General features: G+C 44.0%; 3 protein-coding genes across 12 annotated transcripts; all 3 read left to right on the top strand.

Moving 5' to 3' along the window:
• The first annotated feature begins 291 nt into the window (after positions 1–291).
• LOC306889228 (uncharacterized protein) lies at positions 292–5,423 on the top strand. The gene is made up of 4 exons (XM_079447970.1): positions 292–392; positions 485–540; positions 618–3,746; positions 4,089–5,423. The coding sequence occupies exons 1-4, from the start codon at positions 373–375 to the stop codon at positions 5,330–5,332; spliced, it is 4,449 nt and encodes a 1,482-aa protein (XP_079304096.1). The 5' UTR covers positions 292–372; the 3' UTR covers positions 5,333–5,423.
• Positions 5,424–9,521: 4,098 nt separating this feature from the next.
• LOC306889538 (uncharacterized protein) lies at positions 9,522–13,404 on the top strand. Of its 8 annotated transcripts, none has more exons than XM_079448588.1 (4): positions 9,587–9,683; positions 9,775–9,830; positions 9,908–11,532; positions 11,848–13,333. In XM_079448588.1, exons 1-4 carry the CDS (start codon positions 9,664–9,666, stop codon positions 13,168–13,170), a joined length of 3,024 nt encoding a protein of 1,007 aa, XP_079304714.1. In that variant the 5' UTR covers positions 9,587–9,663; the 3' UTR covers positions 13,171–13,333. The 8 variants fall into 8 exon arrangements, with proteins under 8 accessions (XP_079304712.1, XP_079304714.1, XP_079304716.1 ...); XM_079448590.1 differs by having other exon boundaries at positions 9,953–11,532; XM_079448589.1 differs by having other exon boundaries at positions 9,591–9,683; positions 9,908–11,566; positions 11,915–13,333.
• Positions 13,405–16,878: 3,474 nt separating this feature from the next.
• LOC306890012 (uncharacterized protein) lies at positions 16,879–21,676 on the top strand. 3 transcript variants are annotated; one of them, XM_079449463.1, is made up of 4 exons: positions 16,879–16,971; positions 17,063–17,118; positions 17,196–18,854; positions 19,863–21,676. In XM_079449463.1, exons 1-4 carry the CDS (start codon positions 16,952–16,954, stop codon positions 21,584–21,586), a joined length of 3,459 nt encoding a protein of 1,152 aa, XP_079305589.1. In that variant the 5' UTR covers positions 16,879–16,951; the 3' UTR covers positions 21,587–21,676. The 3 variants fall into 3 exon arrangements, with proteins under 3 accessions (XP_079305589.1, XP_079305590.1, XP_079305588.1); XM_079449464.1 differs by having other exon boundaries at positions 17,196–17,345; XM_079449462.1 differs by having other exon boundaries at positions 17,196–21,676.
• Positions 21,677–21,751: the final 75 nt, after the last annotated feature.

Consider the following 21,751-nt stretch of genomic DNA (forward strand, 5'->3'; position numbering starts at 1 on the left):
TCTGATGAAAACAAAGACAGATATTTGGAAGAATGCTTGTACCAAGCAGTTCTGGACCACCCTTGACTACTATAGTAGGAAAACTTTCAAGTAAACTTCAAACAAATGAAAACTAACCATTTAGAATGAGGAATATGCTTATTCTTGCACACAGTCATCTTTCACATTCACCCATCCTTTTTGTTTCACAGGTGAACTATGTTAGAGGTAATTAGTCATTCAGTTAATCACATGAGCTGACTGAACTCCTGGTGGCCTATAAAAGACATCTACTGCAGCTAACATGTGTATGTGTATTTGTGGTTGTTTGGGTGTGTGAAGGGAGCGCTGACAATAAGATTGTTTGGCAACACCACACACAGTTTTCCTGTCATGGATCAAGGGCTGAAAAGGTGTGTTTTCAAATATGTGTTTAAATGGTTCTGTATTTGTTTCTGCTGTTGTTTAATGAATTCTCCTAAAAAGGGTTTTGTTTTGCTTTTAGGCTCCCTTTACTAGCTGTTCTCCTTATATTTTGGAGATGTGCTTTTGGGTTTCCAGGTACTATATTCTACATCTAATTTGCGCATGTATTTATAATTTTGTTTTTGTAAAATGTTGTCGTTTCATTGTTCAAGGTGGGGTTTACTCAAAAACCCATCTCCAATGGGGTCGGGCTTCAGGCCGTGCTTTTGCACCCCGTGCAGTTCAGTCATCTCAGTCAGAATCTCCAGTGACCGGGAGCTTTTCTGTTGATGAAGTGGGCTCTAGTTTGATCGCTGACAGAAGCCAGAAAAGCAGGTTAAAGTTTTCTAATCTACGCCAGTATGTCAAGGGTGGTTTTTCCAGCAGCCATGAGACGTCTCGTACCCAAACTGGCTCTGTTTCTGCAGCTGTGGCAGTGCCCCAAGATGAACGCCAAACAAGCAGTTTGACACCTCTTCAACCCCAGGTTTCCTCCAGTTCAAGTGTTCAAAATATTGCAAGTCAATTAGCCAGTGGACAGCGTTTCCAAAACCAACATTCTTTCCCATCTCATGGCGGATCTGGGCTACAGTTGGGAGGTGGTTTCAGCCAAATTGTTTCTCACCAGCGTGAAGGCAGTACCAGTGGTCTTCTGTCATCTCCAGGTGTCCCTAGTCTGCATACACCAGAGTCTTATGTTAAGCTCAGTTCTTTACCACTAATGGTTTCCAGCCAGGCCACCACTGATCAAAGTTCCCCCAGCCTACATATTTCTAGCACCGTGAAGAGTTCTGGCCCTTTATTGGGAGTTTCGGGTTCTGCCTCTAGCTCTTCAGGTGATGTGTTGCTACAATCTCCAAGCACTTCTAGTCAGTATGCCCCCGGAGCCTCTACTGGGAATTTGTTTAGTCACCCTCTGCTGCTGACAAAGGATCTGTCAGCATCTATGCTTTCAGGTTATGAGAGCAGCATTCCCCTTCAGTCGTCAGGAGATGCTGTACATGTGTACCCTACAGAAAGCTTGTCTTCTAGTCCATCTATTGATACTGAAGGCTCCACTTTTACTTCAAAGGGCAGCCCTATAGCAGAACAAGTGCTAAGCTCTGGGCCCGTAATCATAACCACACAGGAAGTGAGCAGCGGTTCCATTGGCTCTCCGTCTCCAAGCATATCTAGCCAGTATTCACCTGGTTCCCTGACACCAAACAAGCTTGGTTCCTTGTCTCTGGGGGTTTCTAGCCAGTCCACAAGTAATCAAAGGCTGTATATGTCCAGCGCGCCAACCAGGTCTGTTTTGCCACTAGCAAGTTCTAGTCATTATGTCCCAGTGCAGACAGGAAGCAGCTCTAGGAACCTCTCTTCTCCCAAGCCTCAAGGCACCTCTGCTGTGTATGCCCCTTCATCTCCCTCCAAGTATCTAAATGTTGCAGCTTCATCACCCCAAAGTGTTTCTTTCCAATCTGCAAGCAAACAGGATTTCAGTTGGCCGGTTGCACAGGTTGCCACTCAAGCAGGAGCATCCAGTCAGTTTATGTCTTCCCAGGGAGGAAGCGGCTCCTACAGTGGTGCACTTTCCCAGCCTCAATCTAGCCCAAGTAAATATTCAACTGGAGCTCTTAAACCCACCTCAACCCAAATGGTTTCCAGACCATTAACAAGTGTAGGAAGCTCACATGGCAGTTCTGGTGCTTTTGGTGCATCAAGTCAATCGGCCTCACAGGGAAGTGGTAGCAGTTTTAGTGGATCTGCACAGGCTCCGGGTACATTTGGTCAGCCGAATCACAGTTCACCTACACTTTCCAAGTTTAGTTCCTCACCCCAAATATACAGTCAGTCAACAAGTGGTGCAGATTTATATGGTCAGCTGTCAGCGACCTCACAGTTTGGCTCTCGGCCTCAAAAGGGACCTTCAGCACAACATTCACAAGCAGCAAGTGGATTTAACAGTGGCTCATTAACCCAGTCTCAAGGATCTTTGGGTCAATATTACCCTGCATCCCCCTCCAAATACGTAAACGCTCAACTGGAATCAAAAGATTTGACCTCCCAGGGAAGTGGTAGTAGATTTAGTGGATCTGCACAGGCTCCCGGTACAATTATTCAGCCGGCTCACAGTTCCCCTCCATTTTCCAAGTTTAGATCCTCACCCCAAATGTACAGTCAGTCAACAAGTGATGCGGGTTTGTACGGTCAACTGTCAGCGACCTCACAGTTTGCCTCTCGGCCTCAAAAGAGACCTTCAGCACAACATTCACAAGCAGCAAGTGGATTCAACAGTGGCTCATTACCCCAGTCTCAAGGATCTTTTGGTCAATATTTCCCTGAATCCCCCTCCAAATACATAAAATCTCCCATGGCATCACAAGATTTGTTCAGTCACCCTCTGGTGGTGACAAAGGATCTTTCAGCATCTATGCTTTCAGGTTATGAGAGCAGCGTTCCCCTTCAGTCATCAGGAGCTGCTGTACATGTCTACTCTCCAGAAAGCTTGTCTTCTAGTCCATCTATCGATACTAAAGACTCTTTTACTTCAAAGGGCAGCCCTATAGTAGAACAAGTAATAAGCTCTGGGCCCATAATAACCACACCGCAAGTGAGCAGCGGTTCCATTGGCTCCCCATCTCCAAGCACATCTAGCCTGTATTCACATGGTTCCCTGACACCAAGCAAGCGTGGTTCCTTGTCTCTGTGGGACTCTAGACAGTCCACAAGTAATCAAAGGCATTACATGTCCAGTGCTCCAACAAAGTCTGTTTTGCCACTAGCAAGTTCTAGTCATTATGTCCCAGTGCAGACAGGAAGCAGCTATAGGAACCTTTATTCTCCCAAGCCTCAAGGCACCTCTGCTGTGTATGCCTCTTCATCTCCCTCCAAGTATCTAAATGTTGCAGCTTCATCACCCCGAAGTGTTTCTATCCAATCTGGAAGCAAACAGGATTTCCGTTGGCCGGTTGCACAGGTTGCCACTCAAGCAGGAGCATCCAGTCAGTTTATGTCTTCCCAGGGAGGAAGCGGCTCTTACAGTGGTGCACTTTCCCAGCCTCAATTTAGCCCAAGTAAATATTCAACTGGAGCTCTTAAACCCACCTCAACCCAAACTGTTTCTAGACCATTAACAAATGTAGGAAGCGCACATGGAAATTCTGGTGCTCCTTTTGGTGCATCAAGTCAATCTTCCTCACAGGCAAGTGGTATCAGTTTTAGTGGATCTGCACAGGCTCCGGTTAAATTAAGTCCGCCAGCTCACGGTTCCCCTACATTTTCCAAGGTTAGTTCCTCACAAGTAGACAGTCAGTCAACAAGTGATGCAGATTTGAGGTCGCTGACAGTTGACTATGCACATTTTGGCTCTCGGCCTCAAAAGGGACCTTCACAAGCATCAAGTGGCTTTAACAGTGGCTCATTAACCCAGTCTCAAGGATCTTTGGGTCAATATTACCCTGCATCCCCCTCCAAATACGTAAACGCTCCCCTGGATTCAAAAGATTTGACCTCCCAGGGAAGTGGTAGTAGATTTGGTGGATCTGCACAGGCTCCTGGTACCATTATTCAGCCGGCTCACAGTTCTCCATTTTCCAAGTTTAGTTCCTCACAATGAGACAGTCAGTCAACAAGTGATGCGGATTTGTATGGTCAACTGTCAGCGACCTCACAGTTTGCCTCTCGGCCTCAAAAGGGACCTTCAGCACAACTTTCACAAGCAGCAAGTTGCTTTAACAGTGGCTCATTAACCCAGTCTCAAGGATCTTTGGGTAAATATTACCCTGCATCCCCCTCCAAACACGTAAACGCTCCCCTGGCATCACAAGGTTTAGCCTCACAGGGAAGTGGTAGCATTTTCAGTGGATCTGCACAGGCTCCCGGTACAATTATTCAGCCGGCTCTCAGTTCCCCTACATTTTCCAAGTTTAGTTCCTCACCCCAAATGTACAGTCAGTCAACAAGTGATGCGGGTTTGTACGGTCAACTGTCAGCGACCTCACAGTTTGCCTCTCGGCCTCAAAAGGGACCTTCAGCACAACATTCACAAGCAGCAAGTGACTTTAACAGTGGCTCTCTACCCCAGTCTCAAGGATCTTTGGGTAAATATTACCCTGCATCCCCCTCCAAACACGTAAATGCTCCCCTGGCATCACAAGGTTTTGTCACCCAGTCTGCTGTGGCGAGTTCACGTAGAGGGCTTCCTTCTACCCTCCTAGTTGGAAGTCAGTCAGGTTCTTCTCTCACCTTACAAGGAAGTGGCTCATCCATGCCTCAAGGTGCTAGGAGTCAGTTTGTCTCTGGGTCTCCTTCCCAATATTCAAGCACGTCCTTGTCCTCAACCCAGACCGTGGCTGGCCAGTATAGCCTTGGTTCTAGCCAGTCTGCCACAGGTCAGAGCTCGAGCCTGTATGGCTCAAATCCCAAGAGCGGGTTTGGCGCTCAACTTTTATCCAATCGTTATGCTTCTCTGAAGGGAGGAAGCAGTGCTGTTGGTGGCTCAAGCCAATATGCCCCTGTGGTTTCACCCCTGGATTCAAAAGCTGCTTTGTATTTAAGCAGACTTTCTGCTGTAAGTTTGACCCAAGGCATCCAGACTTCTGATACAGCTTCATCCCAAAGAAACTCAAGGGCCAAGATGTCTAGTGGGTTCTCTTCATCTCTGTCGGCCTTGAGCCAAAATGTAGCACCTGTTAGCCCGAGTGGTCCGACGTCTGCTGTTTGGAGAAGCCAGAGTCCTCTAGGTGGTGTCCAGAGACCTTCAAGGCTATCTTTTCAAGCTCCCTCTGACTCAACGATCAGTGGCCAATTGTCTGAACACTTCGCTTCACAGAATGCTGCAGATTCCAGTTTCCCTCCCTCTTCAGGCTTGAGTACCCAACAAAAAATCTACAGATCTTCTGGATGATGTTATTGTCAGGGGCTGAAGGAAATTGGAACAAATTTAACATGTTCAGAAGAGCTAAATGTGTTTTTAAAATAAATACTTTTGCAACGACTCTTCTTGTGGTGTTTGTTTAAAAGATTATCCTTTTATGTAACTCTTGCCTCCCTTAACATGCTTATTGCTTTATTGGTAGCATTTGCATTCAAAGTTGTTCCTTCTGAGACTGAATTCCAAAATGGTTCATAGCTGAATGCAAAAGCTTTAGCTAAAGGTAAACTTAAAGCAGTGACAAACTGGCACAGATGCGGTCACAATAGTTTGATGTTACTACCAAAGCATTTGCAACAAGGTTCACAATGTTGTGACTGCCTTGCAATGTTTTCTGTGGGAAATTGTGGTTTTAGCTGCATGTTAAAATAATGAGCTTAGCTCACCAAATAGAATTCTCCAGCAGATCTATCAAGATCAAATCCATGAACGGAGTTATTTAAAACATCAGTCCCAGTCAAGGCATTAGTTTAGCTCAAAGTAAAATGCATATAATAAACGTGATTAAATATATTTTAGTCTCTGATTAGTACAGTATAACTATTGGTATTTATTCGTCCAGCGACTGCATCAATTATTTATACTTTGTTTTGGCCATGAGATAAGTAACGTGAATTTACCAAACAGAATTTAGAGCAAGGTAGCATTGGATGGGCGGAGCATTATCAGTCAGGTACTCTGATTTGTTGACCCCAGGGAGAACAGAAGCTTAGTTCAATTGCACTGGAATACACATCAGTAACATCTAGCTATATGCATTAACAATAAGGCCTTAGTAAGACTAGGGAGGAACATCTTTGCGCTTAGAGGATTTCTTTGCTCAATTAAGGGCGGTAAAATAGTAATATAGTGAGCTATGAAGAGATTTCTTCGTCTTTATATTGTCACTTTTACTTCCTTAACAGTGGCTGAGGTTTCTCGGTGAGGACTCAGAGACTTTAAGGCACAAAAGGTGGGCAGGTCCACACCTTCATTCATTCATTCACACACACAAACCACAAAGTGCCATTTAAAAAATAATTTGGTTTCAATAATCAACATAGAAACACACATTTACAGTTACTGGCTGGGGTTTAAAACCATGCCCGCATTCCGTCCACCATTATATGTAATGGTTCGAGCTGCATGTTAAAATCTATTAAGTTCAAATCCATGAACTGAGTTATTTAAAACATCAGTTTAGGAATTAGTTTAGCTCAAAGTAAAATACATATAATAACACTGATTTAGGAGGATTAATTTCTGTAGTAATAAAATGCACTATATAAATTGGTTTGATTTATCCCAAAGCTGCTACTGCAACGGAGGCCAGCTAGTGAAGAGCTGTGAAGTGTTTAAACTTCACTTCCCGACCAACAGAGATGCATTGTCATCTCCCATCTAGATCGATGCCGGTTTGAGGCCGGAGGAGGGCGGGTGTAGAACCAGATCCACTACCACAATAACACAAACTATTGATTCAATGGTACTGCATCCAATCAGCCAAATTTTGATAACACATATTTAAGTCTAGCTTAAATCTTACAATACTACATTAAACATTCTGAAATACTGTGTATGTTACAAACCTTTTTGAGAACTGTTTTGTGTGTGTGTGTGTGTCTAAATCTTCTATTTGATAATTATTTTAATTTACTATGTGATTTTAATAGTTTTATTAGGGTTTCGAGCCCGAAGGGCTGAAAACCTATTGTTTTTGTAGTGATTTTTCTTCTTCTTCTTCTTCTTTTTCCGCCTTAAAACGCGTCGCCCAGCCCAAACCGTAAGTCGTAGAAACTCGAGACTTTGTCAATTGGTTGTATCTGTGCAGGTTACTCAGATATAGTGAACCAGCCAAATCGGCCCATAGGTGGTGCTATAGCGATGGCCAATGCGTTTGGGCTCAATGCTCAACAAAGTGTTTGGTGTCATTCGAATCCTTGGCTCAAAACTTAAAAAAAGGCTATCTCCGATTTCATTTCCGGTACGCAAATGTTTCCGATAATTTGCATTTTATAAAAAGAAAATGAACTAGTCCCTGGATTTTTGTCCGATCGGAACCAAACCAACGCTGATGAATTCTGTGGAGTGTGAATGTCAATATTCATCGAAAAAAAGTTGAAATTTCGATTCAGCGTCGCTAGGGGGCATCAAAACATCAAAACCGGAAGTAGTCAGTTTCACTTAAATGACCATAACTCGTGAACCGTTTGAGCTATCTTCACGGGGCTTAGACCGTATGTGTAGACCCTCAGTCCGGGGTCACAATAAAAAAGACTCGGTGTTTGGCCACTAGGTGGCGCTATAATAGCAAAGAACTCGAAAAGGTCTATAACTACGTAACCGTTTGCCCGATCGACCTATTATATGGTATGGTGTGTCTTTGTGTTATGCACCATGACTGTATAAAAGGACTTTGGCGTTTCTCAAAAAACATGGCCGCCATCGGCCAATGACATTTGAGCACTCATTAGACAGGGTTAACGGAGGTCGATCAAAACGACACTCACTGGGCTTGTTCGACTCGTGGTCCTGAAGGTCTGTAAGAAATATGAACTCATTCGGCCACCGGGGGGCGAAGTAACGCTTTTAGAGTGCATAAACAATTGTGTCTCACGTGACATTTGACATATACACAAACTATTTGCTTCATATGATAGCTCTTCTCATTCTGAACAACTTTGCCTCTGGACACGCATCTGTCGATCAAACGGTTCGTGAGTTATCGCTGATGATGGTAAAAACCTACTTTCGCGAACTAGTCCTTGGTTTTTCAACCGATCAGAACCAAACCAATGCAGATGACTTCTGTGGAGTGTGAATGTAAATAATCATTGAAAAAAAGTTGAAATTTGTATTCATACACGGTAGGGGGGGCAAAAACTGAACTGGGCGGAGCCTATGACATTAAAATGGCCATAAATCCAGAACGGATTAACACATCATCATGGGGCTTGGAACATATGTGTAGACCATCACTCTGAGGTCACCTAAAAAAGAAGGTGGCATTTGGACACTAGGTGGCGCTAGACCAGTAGAAATGGCTAAATTGACGCGTATTTCATGACTTAAACAATTGTGTATCACGTGACATTTGACAAACACACAAACGATTGATGTCATATCATAGCTCTTCTCATTCGGAAAAAATTTGCCTCTTGATGCATTGGTGTCAATCAAACGGTTCAGGGGTTATTGCTGATGATGTTAAAAACGTACTTTTGCAAACTAGTTCTTTGATTTTCAAGCAATTTCAAAATTTCCACCACAGTACAATTCTCTGAACTCTCTAGGTCAATAATGATCAAAAACATGTTGAGTTTTTTGTTGTGTGACCATTACAGGGTCCTTTATTATATTAACGTGAAAAATGTACGTTAAAGGTTGCTACTCCTTAATAAATAGTCCAACTGACTTGCAATTAAGTAGTATTATACATATTATGACTCAAAACAAGCATGCTCATCGGAAGAGGCATGCATCCATAAAAGTCCAAAAGGTGAAATATTCATTCAAATGGGCTTTTCATACATGTCTTTGTAAGCATGCGTAGTCTGCATAGACCATTACTGATCACCTAAGTCAAAATTCTGGGTCTAAAGGCCTACCATTCATTGAGGATGTGTGTTAGGGCCATTTCTGAAATAGATTTGACTAATTTATCCTGATAACGTGAGTCTCGCTACTGAATTGTCCGAATGACTTGATATAAGAAAAAGTAATGTATGTGCATGTGTGTGTGAGCATGCCTGGGTCTGTATGAGCCAATACTGACCGTCTGACTCATTTTTCTGGGTGTGGGGTTGTATTGTCGATTGTGAACATGTTAGTTTGCCATCCCTGAGGCTGGTCGACGTTTACTTGCCTAAACTTCTCGAAACCCGATAATTGCTGCTTGCAGCTATATTTTTATTTGAAGTTTTTAACAGGTGTATTCTGTCTACATTTTGTATGTACCTTGTGGTGTTTTGAAAATGGATGAAAGAAATAAAAATACACATTGTCTTTCTTTTTGAACAATAAATCTTTTTTCCTTGATAAACAGTAAGTAATATTCAAATAAATGAAAACTAACCATTTAGAATGAGGAATATGCTTATTCTTGCACACAGTCATCTTTCACATTCACCCGTTCTTTTTGTTTCACAGGTGAACTATGTTAGAGGTAATTAGTCATTCAGTTAATCACATGAGCTGACTGATCTCCTGGCGGTCTATAAAAGACATCTACTGCCAAATAACATGTGTATTTGTGGTTGTCTGGGTGTGTGAAGGCAGAGCTAACAATAAGATTGTTTGGCAACACCACACACAGTTTTCCTGTCATGGATCAAGGGCTGAAAAGGTGTGTTTTCAGATATGCTTTTAAATGGTTCTGCATTTGTTTCTGCTGTTGTTTAATGAATTATCCTAAAAAGGGTTTGTTTTGCTTTTAGGCTCCCTTTACTAGCTGTTCTCCTTATATTTTGGAGATGTGCTTTTGGGTTTCCAGGTACTATATTCTACATCTAATTTGCGCATGTATTTATAATTTTGTTTTTGTAAAATGTTGTCGTTTCATTTTTCAAGGTGGGGTTTACTCAAAAACCCATCTCCAATGGGGTCGGGCTTCAGGCCGTGCTTTTGCACCCCGTGCAGTTCAGTCATCTCAGTCAGAATCTCCAGTGACCGGGAGCTTTTCTGTTGATGAAGTGGGCTCTAGTTTGATCGCTGACAGAAGCCAGAAAAGCAGGTTAAAGTTTTCTAATCTACGCCAGTATGTCAAGGGTGGTTTTTCCAGCAGCCATGAGACGTCTCGTACCCAAACTGGCTCTGTTTCTGCAGCTGTGGCAGTGCCCCAAGATGAACGCCAAACAAGCAGTTTGACACCTCTTCAACCCCAGGTTTCCTCCAGTTCAAGTGTTCAAAATATTGCAAGTCAATTAGCCAGTGGACAGCGTTTCCAAAACCAACATTCTTTCCCATCTCATGGCGGATCTGGGCTACAGTTGGGAGGTGGTTTCAGCCAAATTGTTTCTCACCAGCGTGAAGGCAGTACCAGTGGTCTTCTGTCATCTCCAGGTGTCCCTAGTCTGCATACACCAGAGTCTTATGTTAAGCTCAGTTCTTCACCACTAATGGTTTCCAGCCAGGCCACCACTGATCAAAGTTCCCCCAGCCTACATATTTCTAGCACCGTGAAGAGTTCTGGCCCTTTATTGGGAGTTTCGGGTTCTGCCTCTAGCTCTTCTGGTGATGTGTTGCTACAATCTCCAAGCACTTCTAGTCAGTATGCCCCTGGAGCCTCTACTGGGAATTTGTTTAGTCACCCTCTGCTGCTGACAAAGGATCTGTCAGCATCTATGCTTTCAGGTTATGAGAGCAGCGTTCCCCTTCAGTCGTCAGGAGCTGCTGTACATGTGTACTCTCCAGAAAGCTTGTCTTCTAGTCCATCGATCGATACTAAAGACTCTTTTACTTCAAAGGGCAGCCCTATAGCAGAACAAGTAATAAGCTCTGGGCCCATAACCACACAGCAAGTGAGCAGCGGTTCCATTGGCTCCCCATCTCCAAGCACATCTAGCCTGTATTCACCTGGTTCCCTGACACCAAGCAAGCGTGGTTCCTTGTCTCTCTGGGACTCTAGACAGTCCACAAGTAATCAAAGGCATTATATGTCCAGTGCTCCAACCAAGTCTGTTTTGCCACTAGCAAGTTCTAGTCATTATGTCCCAGTGCAGACAGGAAGCAGCTCTAGGAACCTCTCTTCTCCCAAGCCTCAAGGCACCTCTGCTGTGTATGCCTCTTCATCTCCCTCCAAGTATCTAAATGTTGCAGCTTCATCACCCCAAAGTGTTTCTATCCAATCTGGAAGCAAACAGCATTTCCGTTGGCCGGTTGCACATGTTGCCACTCAAGCAGGAGCATCCAGTCAGTTTATGTCTTCCCAGGGAGGAAGCGGCTCTTACAGTGGTGCACTTTCCCAGCCTCAATCTAGCCCAAGTAAATATTCAACTGGAGCTCTTAAACCCACCTCAACCCAAACTGTTTCTAGACCATTAACAAATGTAGGAAGCGCACATGGAAATTCTGGTGCTCCTTTTGGTGCATCAAGTCAATCTTCCTCACAGGCAAGTGGTATCAGTTTTAGTGGATCTGCACAGGCTCTGGGTACATTTAGTCAGCCGAATCACGGTTCACCTACATTTTCCAAGGTTAGTTCCTCACAAGTAGACAGTCAGTCAACAAGTGATGCAGATTTGAGGTCGCTGACAGTTGACTATGCACATTTTGGCTCTCGGCCTCAAAAGGGACCTTCAAAAGCATCAAGTGGCTTTAACAGTGGCTCATTAATCCAGTCTCAAGGATCTTTGGGTCAATATTACCCTGCATCCCCCTCAAAATACGTAAACGCTCCCCTGGATTCAAAAGATTTGACCTCCCAGGGAAGTGGTAGTAGATTTGGTGGATCTGCACAGGCTCCTGGTACAATTATTCAGCCGGCTCACAGTTCCCCTACATTTTCCAAGTTTAGTTCCTCACCCCAAATGTACAGTCAGTCAACAAGTGATGCGGGTTTGTATGGTCAACTGTCAGCGACCTCACAGTTTGCCTCTCGGCCTCAAAAGGGACCTTCAGCACAACATTCACAAGCAGCAAGTTGCTTTAACAGTGGCTCATTAACCCAGTCTCAAGGATCTTTAGGTAAATATTACCCTGCATCCCCCTCCAAACACGTAAATGCTCCCCTGGCATCACAAGGTTTAGCCTCACAGGGAAGTGGTAGCATTTTCAGTGGATCTGCACAGGCTCCCGGTACAATTATTCAGCCGGCTCACAGTTCCCCTACATTTTCCAAGTTTAGTTCCTCACCCCAAATATACAGTCAGTCAACAAGTGATGCGGATTTGTACGGTCAACTGTCAGCCACCTCACAGTTTGCCTCTCGGCCTCAAAAGGGACCTTCAGCACAACATTCACAAGCAGCAAGTGACTTTAACAGTGGCTCTCTACCCCAGTCTCAAGGATCTTTGGGTAAACATTACCCTGCATCCCCCTCCAAACACGTAAATGCTCCCCTGGCATCACAAGGTTTTGCCACCCAGTCTGCTGTGGCGAGTTCACGTAGAGGGCTTCCTTCTACCCTCCTAGTTGGAAGTCAGTCAGGTTCTTCTCTCACCTTACAAGGAAGTGGCTCATCCATGCCTCAAGGTGCTAGGAGTCAGTTTGTCTCTGGGTCTCCTTCCCAATATTCAAGCACGTCCTTGTCCTCAACCCAGACCGTGGCTGGCCAGTATAGCCTTGGTTCAAGTCTCGGTTCTAGCCAGTCTGCCACAGGTCAGAGCTCGAGCCTGTATGGCTCAAATCCCAAGAGCAGGTTTGGCGCTCAACTTTCATCCAATCGTTATGCTTCTCTGAAGGGAGGAAGCAGTGCTGTTGGTGGCTCAAGCCAATATGCCCCTGTGGTTTCACCCCTGGATGCAAAAGCTGCTTTGTATTTAAGCCGACTTTCTGCCGCTAGTTTGACCCAAGGCATCCAGACTTCTGATACAGCTTCATCCCAAAGAAACTCAAGGGCCAAGCTGTCTAGTGGGTTCTCTTCATCTCTGTCGGCCTTGAGCCAAAATGTAGCACCTGTTAGCCCGAGTGGTCCGACGTCTGCTGGTTGGAGAAGCCAGAGTCCTCTAGGTGGTGTCCAGAGACCTTCAAGGCTATCTTTTCAAGCTCCCTCTGACTCAACGATCAGTGGCCAATTGTCTGAACACTTCGCTTCACAGAATGCTGCAGATTCCAGTTTCCCTCCCTCTTCAGGCTTGAGTACCCAACAAAAAATCTACAGATCTTCTGGATGATGTTATTGTCAGGGGCTGAAGGAAATTGCAACAAATTTAACCTGTTCAGAAGAGATAAATGTGTTTTTAAAATAAATACTTTTGCAACGACTCTTCTTGTGGTGTTTGTTTAAAAGATTGTCCTTTTATGTAACTCTTGCCTCCCTTAACATGCTTATTGCTTTATTGGTAGCATTTGCATTCAAAGTTGTTCCTTCTGAGACTTTATTCCAAAATGGTTCATAGCTGAATGCTAAAGGTTAACTTAAAGCAGTGACAAACTGGCACAGATGCGGTCACAATAGTTTGACGTTACTACCAAAGCATTTGCAACAAGGTTCACAATGTTGTGACTGCCTGGCAATGTTTTCTGTGAAAAATTGTGGTTTTGGCAGCATGTTAAACTAATGAGCTTGGCTCACCAAATAAAATTCTCCAGCAGATCTATCAAGATCAAATCCATGAACGGAGTTATTTAAAACATCAGTCCCAGTCAAGGCATTAGTTTAGCTCAAAGTAAAATGCATATAATAAACGTGATTATATTTTAGTCTCTGATTAGTACAGTATAACTATTGGTATTTATTCGTCCAGCGACTGCATCAATTATTTATACTTTGTTTTGGCCATGAGATAAGTAACGTGAATTTACCAAACAGAATTTAGAGCAAAGGTAGCATTGGCTGGGCGGAGCATTATCAGTCAGGTACTCTTATTTGTTGACCCCAGGGAGAACAAAAGCTTAGTTCAATTGCACTGGAATACACATCAGTAACATCTAGCTATATGCATTAACGATAAGGCCTTAGTAAGACGAGGGAGGAACATCTTTGCGCTTAAAGGGGATTTCTTTGCTCAATTTAGGGCTGTAAAATAGTAATATAGTGAGCTGTGAAGAGATTTCTTCGTCTTTATATTGTCACTTTTACTTCCTTAACAGTGGCTGAGGTTTCTCGGTGAGGACTCAGAGACTGTAAGGCACAAAAGGTGGGCAGGTCCACACCTTCATTCATTCATTCACACACACAAACCACAAAGTGCCATTTAAAAAATAATTTGGTTTCAATAATCAACATAGAAACACACATTTACAGTTACTGGCCGGGGTTTAAAACCATGCCCGCATTCCGTCCACCATTATATGTAATGGTTCGAGCTGCATGTTAAAATCTATTAAGTTCAAATCCATGAACTGAGTTATTTAAAACATCAGTTTAGGAATTAGTTTAGCTCAAAGTAAAATACATATAATAACACTGATTTAGGAGGATTAATTTCTGTAGTAATAAAATGCACTATATAAATTGGTTTGATTTATCCCAAAGCTGCTACTGCAACGGAGGCCAGCTAGTGAAGAGCTGTGAAGTGTTTAAACTTCACTTCCCGACCAACAGAGATGCATTGTCATCTCCCATCTAGATCGATGCCGGTTTGAGGCCCGAGGAGGGCGGGTGTAGAACCAGATCCACTACCACAATAACACAAACTATTGATTCAATGGTACTGCATCCAATCAGCCAAATTTTGATAACACATATTTAAGTCTAGCTTAAATCTTACAATACTACATTAAACATTCTGAAATACTGTGTATGTTACAAACCTTTTTGAGAACTGTTTTGTGTGTGTGTGTCTAAATCTTCTATTTGATAATTATTTTAATTTACTATGTGATTTTAATAGTTTTATTAGGGTTTCGAGCCCGAAGGGCTGAAAACCTATTGTTTTTGTAGTGATTTTTCTTCTTCTTCTTCTTCTTCTTCTTCTTCTTTTTCCGCCTTAAAACGCGTCGCCCAGCCCAAACCGTAAGTCGTAGAAACTCGAGACTTTGTCAATTGGTTGTATCTGTGCAGGTTACTCAGATATAGTGAACCAGCCAAATCGGCCCATAGGTGGTGCTATAGCGATGGCCAATGCGTTTGGGCTCAATGCTCAACAAAGTGTTTGGTGTCATTCGAATCCTTGGCTCCAAACTTAAAAAAAGGCTATCTCCGATTTCATTTCCGGTATGCAAATGTTTCCGCTAATTTGCATTTTATAAAAAGAAAATGAACTAGTCCCTGGATTTTTGCCCGATCGGAACCAAACCAACGCTGATGAATTCTGTGGAGTGTGAATGTCAATATTCATCGAAAAAAAGTTGAAATTTCGATTCAGCGTCTCTAGGGGGCATCAAAACATCAAAACCGGAAGTAGTCAGTTTCACTTAAATGACCATAACTCGTGAACCGTTTGAGCTATCTTCACGGGGCTTAGACCGTATGTGTAGACCCTCAGTCCGGGGTCACAATAAAAAAGACTCGGTGTTTGGCCACTAGGTGGCTTTATAATAGCAAAGAACTCGAAAAGGTCTATAACTACGTAACCGTTTGCCCGATCGACCTATTATTTGGTATGGTGTGTCTTTGTGTTATGCACCATGACTGTATAAAAGGACTTTGGCGTTTCTCAAAAAACATGGCCGCCATTGGCCAATGACATTTGAGCACTCGTTAGACAGGGTTAACGGAGGTCGATCAAAACGACACTCACTGGGCTTGTTCGACTCGTGGTCCTGAAGGTCTGTAAGAAATATGAACTCATTCGGCCACCGGGGGGCGAAGTAACGCTTTTAGAGTGCATAAACAATTGTGTCTCACGTGACATTTGACATATACACAAACTATTTGCTTCATATGATAGCTCTTCTCATTCTGAACAACTTTGCCTCCGGACACGCATCTGTCGATCAAACGGTTCGTGAGTTATCGCTGATGATGGTAAAAACCTACTTTCGCGAACTAGTCCTTGGTTTTTCAACCGATCAGAACCAAACCAATGCAGATGACTTCTGTGGAGTGTGAATGTAAATAATCATTGAAAAAAAGTTGAAATTTGTATTCATACACGGTAGGGGGGGCCAAAAACTGAACTGGGCGGAGCCTATGACATTAAAATGGCCATAAATCCAGAACGGATTAACACATCATCATGGGGCTTGGAACATATGTGTAGACCATCACTCTGAGGTCACCTAAAAAAGAAGGTGGCGTTTGGACACTAGGTGGCGCTAGACCAGTAGAAATGGCTAAATTGACGCGTATTTCATTACTTAAACAATTGTGTATCACGTGACATTTGACAAACACACAAACGATTGATGTCATATCATAGCGCTTCTCATTCGGAAAAAATTTGCCTCTTGATCCATTGATGTCAATCAAACGGTTCAGGAGTTATTGCTGATGATGTTAAAAACGTACTTTTGCAAACTAGTTCTTTAATTTTCAAGCAATTTCAAAATTTCCACCACAGTACAATTCTCTGAACTCTCTAGGTCAATAATGATCAAAAACATGTTGAGTTTTTTTTTGTGTGACCATTACAGGGTCCTTTATTATATTAACATGAAAAATGTTTTTAACAGGTGTATTCTGTCTACATTTTGTATGTACCTTGTGGTGTTTTGAAAATGGATGAAAGAAATAAAAATACACATTGTCTTTCTTTTTGAACAATAAATCTTTTTTCCTTAATAAACAGTAAGTAATATTCAAATAAATGAAAACTAACCATTTATAATGAGGAATATGCTTATTCTTGCACACAGTCATCTTTCACATTCACCCGTTCTTTTTGTTTCACAGGTGAACTATGTTAGAGGTAATTAGTCATTCAGTTAATCACATGAGCTGACTGATCTCCTGGCGGTCTATAAAAGACATCTACTGCCAAATAACATGTGTATTTGTGGTTGTCTGGGTGTGTGAAGGCAGAGCTAACAATAAGATTGTTTGGCAACACCACACACAGTTTTCCTGTCATGGATCAAGGGCTGAAAAGGTGTGTTTTCAGATATGCTTTTAAATGGTTCTGCATTTGTTTCTGCTGTTGTTTAATGAATTATCCTAAAAAGGGTTTGTTTTGCTTTTAGGCTCCCTTTACTAGCTGTTCTCCTTATATTTTGGAGATGTGCTTTTGGGTTTCCAGGTACTATATTCTACATGTAATGTGGGCATGTATTTATAATTAAGTTTTTGTAAAATGTTGTCATTTCATTTTTCAAGGTGGGGTTTACTCAAAAACCCATCTCCAGTGGGGTCGGGCTTCAGGCCGTGCTTTTGCACCCCGAGCAGTCCAGTCATCTCAGTCGGAATCTCCAGTGACCGGGAGCTTTTCTGTTGATGAAGTGGGCTCTAGTTTGATCGCTGACAGAAGCCAGAAAAGCAGGTTAAAGTTTTCTAATCTACGCCAGTATGTCAAGGGTGGTTTTTCCAGCAGCCATGAGACGTCTCGTACCCAAACTGGCTCTGTTTCTGCAGCTGTGGCAGTGCCCCAAGATGAACGCCAAACAAGCAGTTTGACACCTCTTCAACCCCAGGTTTCCTCCAGTTCAAGTGTTCAAAATATTGCAAGTCAATTAGCCAGTGGACAGCGTTTCCAAAACCAACATTCTTTCCCATCTCATGGCGGATCTGGGCTACAGTTGGGAGGTGGTTTCAGCCAAATTGTTTCTCACCAGCGTGAAGGCAGTACCAGTGGTCTTCTGTCATCTCCAGGTGTCCCTAGTCTGCATACACCAGAGTCTTATGTTAAGCTCAGTTCTTCACCACTAATGGTTTTCAGCCAGGCCACCACTGATCAAAGTTCCCCCAGCCTACATATTTCTAGCACCGTGAAGAGTTCTGGCCCTTTATTGGGAGTTTCGGGTTCTGCCTCTAGCTCTTCTGGTGATGTGTTGCTACAATCTCCAAGCACTTCTAGTCAGTATGCCACTGGAGCCTCTACTGGGAATTTGTTTAGTCACCCTCTGCTGCTGACAAAGGATCTGTCAGCATCTATGCTTTCAGGTTATGAGAGCAGCATTCCCCTTCAGTCGTCAGGAGCTGCTGTACATGTGTACCCTACAGAAAGCTTGTCTTCTAGTCCATCTATTGATACTGAAGGCTCCACTTTTACTTCAAAGGGCAGCCCTATAGCAGAACAAGTTATAAGCTCTGGGCCCGTAATCATAACCACACAGGAAGTGAGCAGCGGTTCCATTGGCTCTCCATCTCCAAGCATATCTAGCCAGTATTCACCTGGATCCCTGATACCAAGCAAGCTTGGTTCCATGTCTCTGGGGGTTTCTAGCCAGTCCACAAGTAATCAAAGGCTGTATATGTCCAGCGCTCCAACCAGGTCTGTTTTGCCACTAGCAAGTTCTAGTCATTATGTCCCAGTGCAGACAGGAAGCAGCTCTAGGAACCTCTCTTCTCCCAAGCCTCAAGGCACCTCTGCTGTGTATGCCCCTTCATCTCTCTCCAAGTATCTAAATGTTGCAGCTTCATCACCCCAAAGTGTTTCTTTCCAATCTGCAAGCAAACAGGATTTCCGTTGGCCGGTTGCACAGGTTGCCACTCAAGCAGGAGCATCCAGTCAGTTTATGTCTTCCCAGGGAGGAAGCGGCTCCTACAGTGGTGCACTTTCCCAGCCTCAATCTAGCCCAAGTAAATATTCAACTGGAGCTCTTAAACCCACCTCAACCCAAACGGTTTCCAGACCATTAACAAGTGTAGGAAGCTCACGTGGCAGTTCTGGTGCTTCTTTTGGTGCATCAAGTCAATCGGCCTCACAGGGAAGTGGTAGCAGTTTTAGTGGATCTGCACAGGCTCCGGGTACATTTGGTCAGCCGAATCACGGTTCACCTACACTTTCCAAGTTTAGTTCCTCACCCCAAATATACAGTCAGTCAACAAGTGATGCAGATTTATATGGTCAACTGTCAGCGACCTCACAGTTTGGCTCTCGGCCTCAAAAGGGCCCTTCACTACAACTTTCACAAGCAGCAAGTGGATTTAACAGTGGCTCATTAACCCAGTCTCAAGGATCTTTGGGTCAATATTACCCTGCATCCCCCTCCAAATACGTAAACTCTCGACTGGAATCAAAAGATTTGACCTCCCAGAGAAGTGGTAGTAGATATAGTGGATCTGCACAGGCTCCCGGTACAATTATTCAGCCGGCTCACAGTTCTCCATTTTCCAAGTTTAGTTCCTCACAAGTAGACAGTCAGTCAACAAGTGATGCGGATTTGTATGGTCAACTGTCAGCGACTTCACAGTTTGCCTCTCGGCCTCAAAAGGGACCTTCAGCACAACTTTCACAAGCAGCAAGTGGCTTTAACAGTGGCTCATTACCCCAGTCCCAAGGATCTTTGGGCCAATATTACCCTGCATCCCCCTCCAAATACGTAAACGCTCCCCTGGCATCACAAGGTTTAGCCTCACAGGGAAGTGGTAGCATTTTCAGTGGATCTGCACAGGCTCCCAGTACAATTATTCAGCCGGCTCACAGTTCCCCTGCATTTTCCAAGATTAGTTCCTCACCCCAAATATACAGTCAGTCAACAAGTGATGCGGAGATGTATGGTCAACTGTCAGCGACTTCACAGTTTGTCTCTCGGCCTCAAACGCGACCTTCACAAGCAGCAAGTGGCTTTAACAGTGGCTCATTACCCCAGTCGCAAGGATCTTTGGGTCAATATTACCCTGCATCCCCCTCCAAATACGTAAACGCTCCCCTGGCATCACAGGGTTTGGCCTCACGGGGAAGTGGTAGCAGTTTCAGTGGATCTGCACAGGCTCTGGGTAAATTTAGTCAGCCGGCTCACAGTTCCCCTACATTTTCCAAGGTTAGCTCCTCACAAGTAGACAGTCAGTCAACAAGTGATGCAGATTTGAGGTCGCTGACAGTTGACCATGCACATTTTGGCTCTCGGCCTCAAAAGGGACCTTCACAAGCATCAAGTGGCTTTAACAGTGGCTCATTAACCCAGTCTCAAGGATCTTTGGGTCAATATTACCCTGTATCCCCCTCCAAATACGTAAACGCTCCCCTGGAATCAAAAGATTTGACCTCCCAGGGAAGTGGTAGCAGTTTCAGTGGATCTGCACAGGCTCTGGGTAAATTTAGTCAGCCGGCTCATGGTTCCCCTACATTTTCCAAGTTTAGTTCCTCACAAGTAGACAGTCAGTCAACAAGTGATGCGGATTTGTATGGTCAACTGTCAGCGACCTCACAGTTTGCCTCTCGGCCTCAAAAGGGACCTTCAGCACAACTTTCACAAGCAGCAAGTTGCTTTAACAGTGGCTCTTTACCCCAGTCGCAAGGATTTTTGGGTCAATATTACCCTGCATCCCCCTCCAAATACATAAATGCGCCCTTGACATCACAGGGTCTGGACTCACAGGGAAGTGGTAGCAGTTTCAGTGAATCTGCACAGGCTCTGGGTAAATTTAGTCAGCCGTCTCACGGTTCCCCTACATTTTCCAAGTTTAGTTCCTCACAAGTAGACAGTCAGTCAACAAGTGATGCGGATTTGTATGGTCAACTGTCAGCGACCTCACAGTTTGCCTCTCGGCCTCAAAAGGGAACTTCACCACAACTTTCACAAGCAGCAAGTGGCTTTAACAGTGGCTCTTTACCCCAGTCCCAAGTATCTTTGGGTAAATATTACCCTGCGTCCCCCTCCAAATACGTAAACGCTCCCCCTGCATCACGAGGTTTTGCCACCCAGTCTGCTGTGGCGAGTTCACGTAGAGGGCTTCCTTCTACCCTCCTAGTTGGAAGTCAGTCAGGTTCTTCTCTCACCTTACAAGGAAGTGGCTCATCCATGCCTCAAGGTGCTAGGAGTCAGTTTGTCTCTGGGTCGCCTTCCCAATATTCAAGCACGTCCTTGTCCTCAACCCAGACCGTGGCTGGCCAGTATAGCCTTGGTTCAAATCTCGGTTCTAGCCAGTCTGCCATAGGTCAGAGCTCGAGCTTGTATGGCTCAAATCCCCAGAGCGGGTTTGGCGCTCAACTTTCATCCAATCGTTATCTGAAGGGAGGAAGCAGTGCTGTGGGTGGCTCAAGCCAATATGCCCCTGTGGTTTCACCCCTGGATGCAAAAGCTGCTTTGTATTTAAGCCGACTTTCTGCTGTTAGTTTGACCCAAGGCATCCAGACTTCTGATACAGCTTCATCCCAAAGAAACTCAAGGGCCAAGATGTCTAGTGGGTTCTCTTCATCTCTGTCGGCCTTGAGCCAAAATGTAGCACCTGTTAGCCCGAGTGGTCCGTCTGTTTGGAGAAGCCAGAGTCCTCTAGGTGGTGTCCAGAGACCTTCAAGGCTATCTTTTCAAGCTCCCTCTGACTCAACGATCAGTGGCCAATTGTCTGACCGCTTCGCTTCACAGAATGCTGCAGATTCCAGTTTCCCTTCCTCTTCAGGCTTGAGTACCCAACTGTCTTCAATGGGCATGTTCTCTGGTTCATCTCTGCCTCAGACTGCTCAGACCCTCAGTGAATATGGGTCCCAGTCACATAACCAGCGCACCGCTTCAGTAGCTAATTATGCTCCTTTCCAGATGGTTTCTGGTAACTATGGCCAGGATGCTTCAGTTTCCAGTCAAAAAATCTACAGATCTTCTGGATGATATTACGGTCAAGGGCTGAAGGCCATTGCAACAAATTTAACATGTTCAGAAGAGCTAAATGTTTTCTAAAATAAATACTTTTGCAACGATTATTCTTGTGGGGTTTGTTTAAAATATTTTCCTTCCCTTTATGTAACTCTCCTCCCTTTAACATGCTCATTGTTT

The sequence above is a fragment of the Barbatula barbatula genome (genome assembly GCF_947034865.1).
Source record: "Barbatula barbatula genome assembly, chromosome: 24".
Classification (NCBI taxonomy): Eukaryota; Metazoa; Chordata; class Actinopteri; order Cypriniformes; family Nemacheilidae; genus Barbatula; species Barbatula barbatula.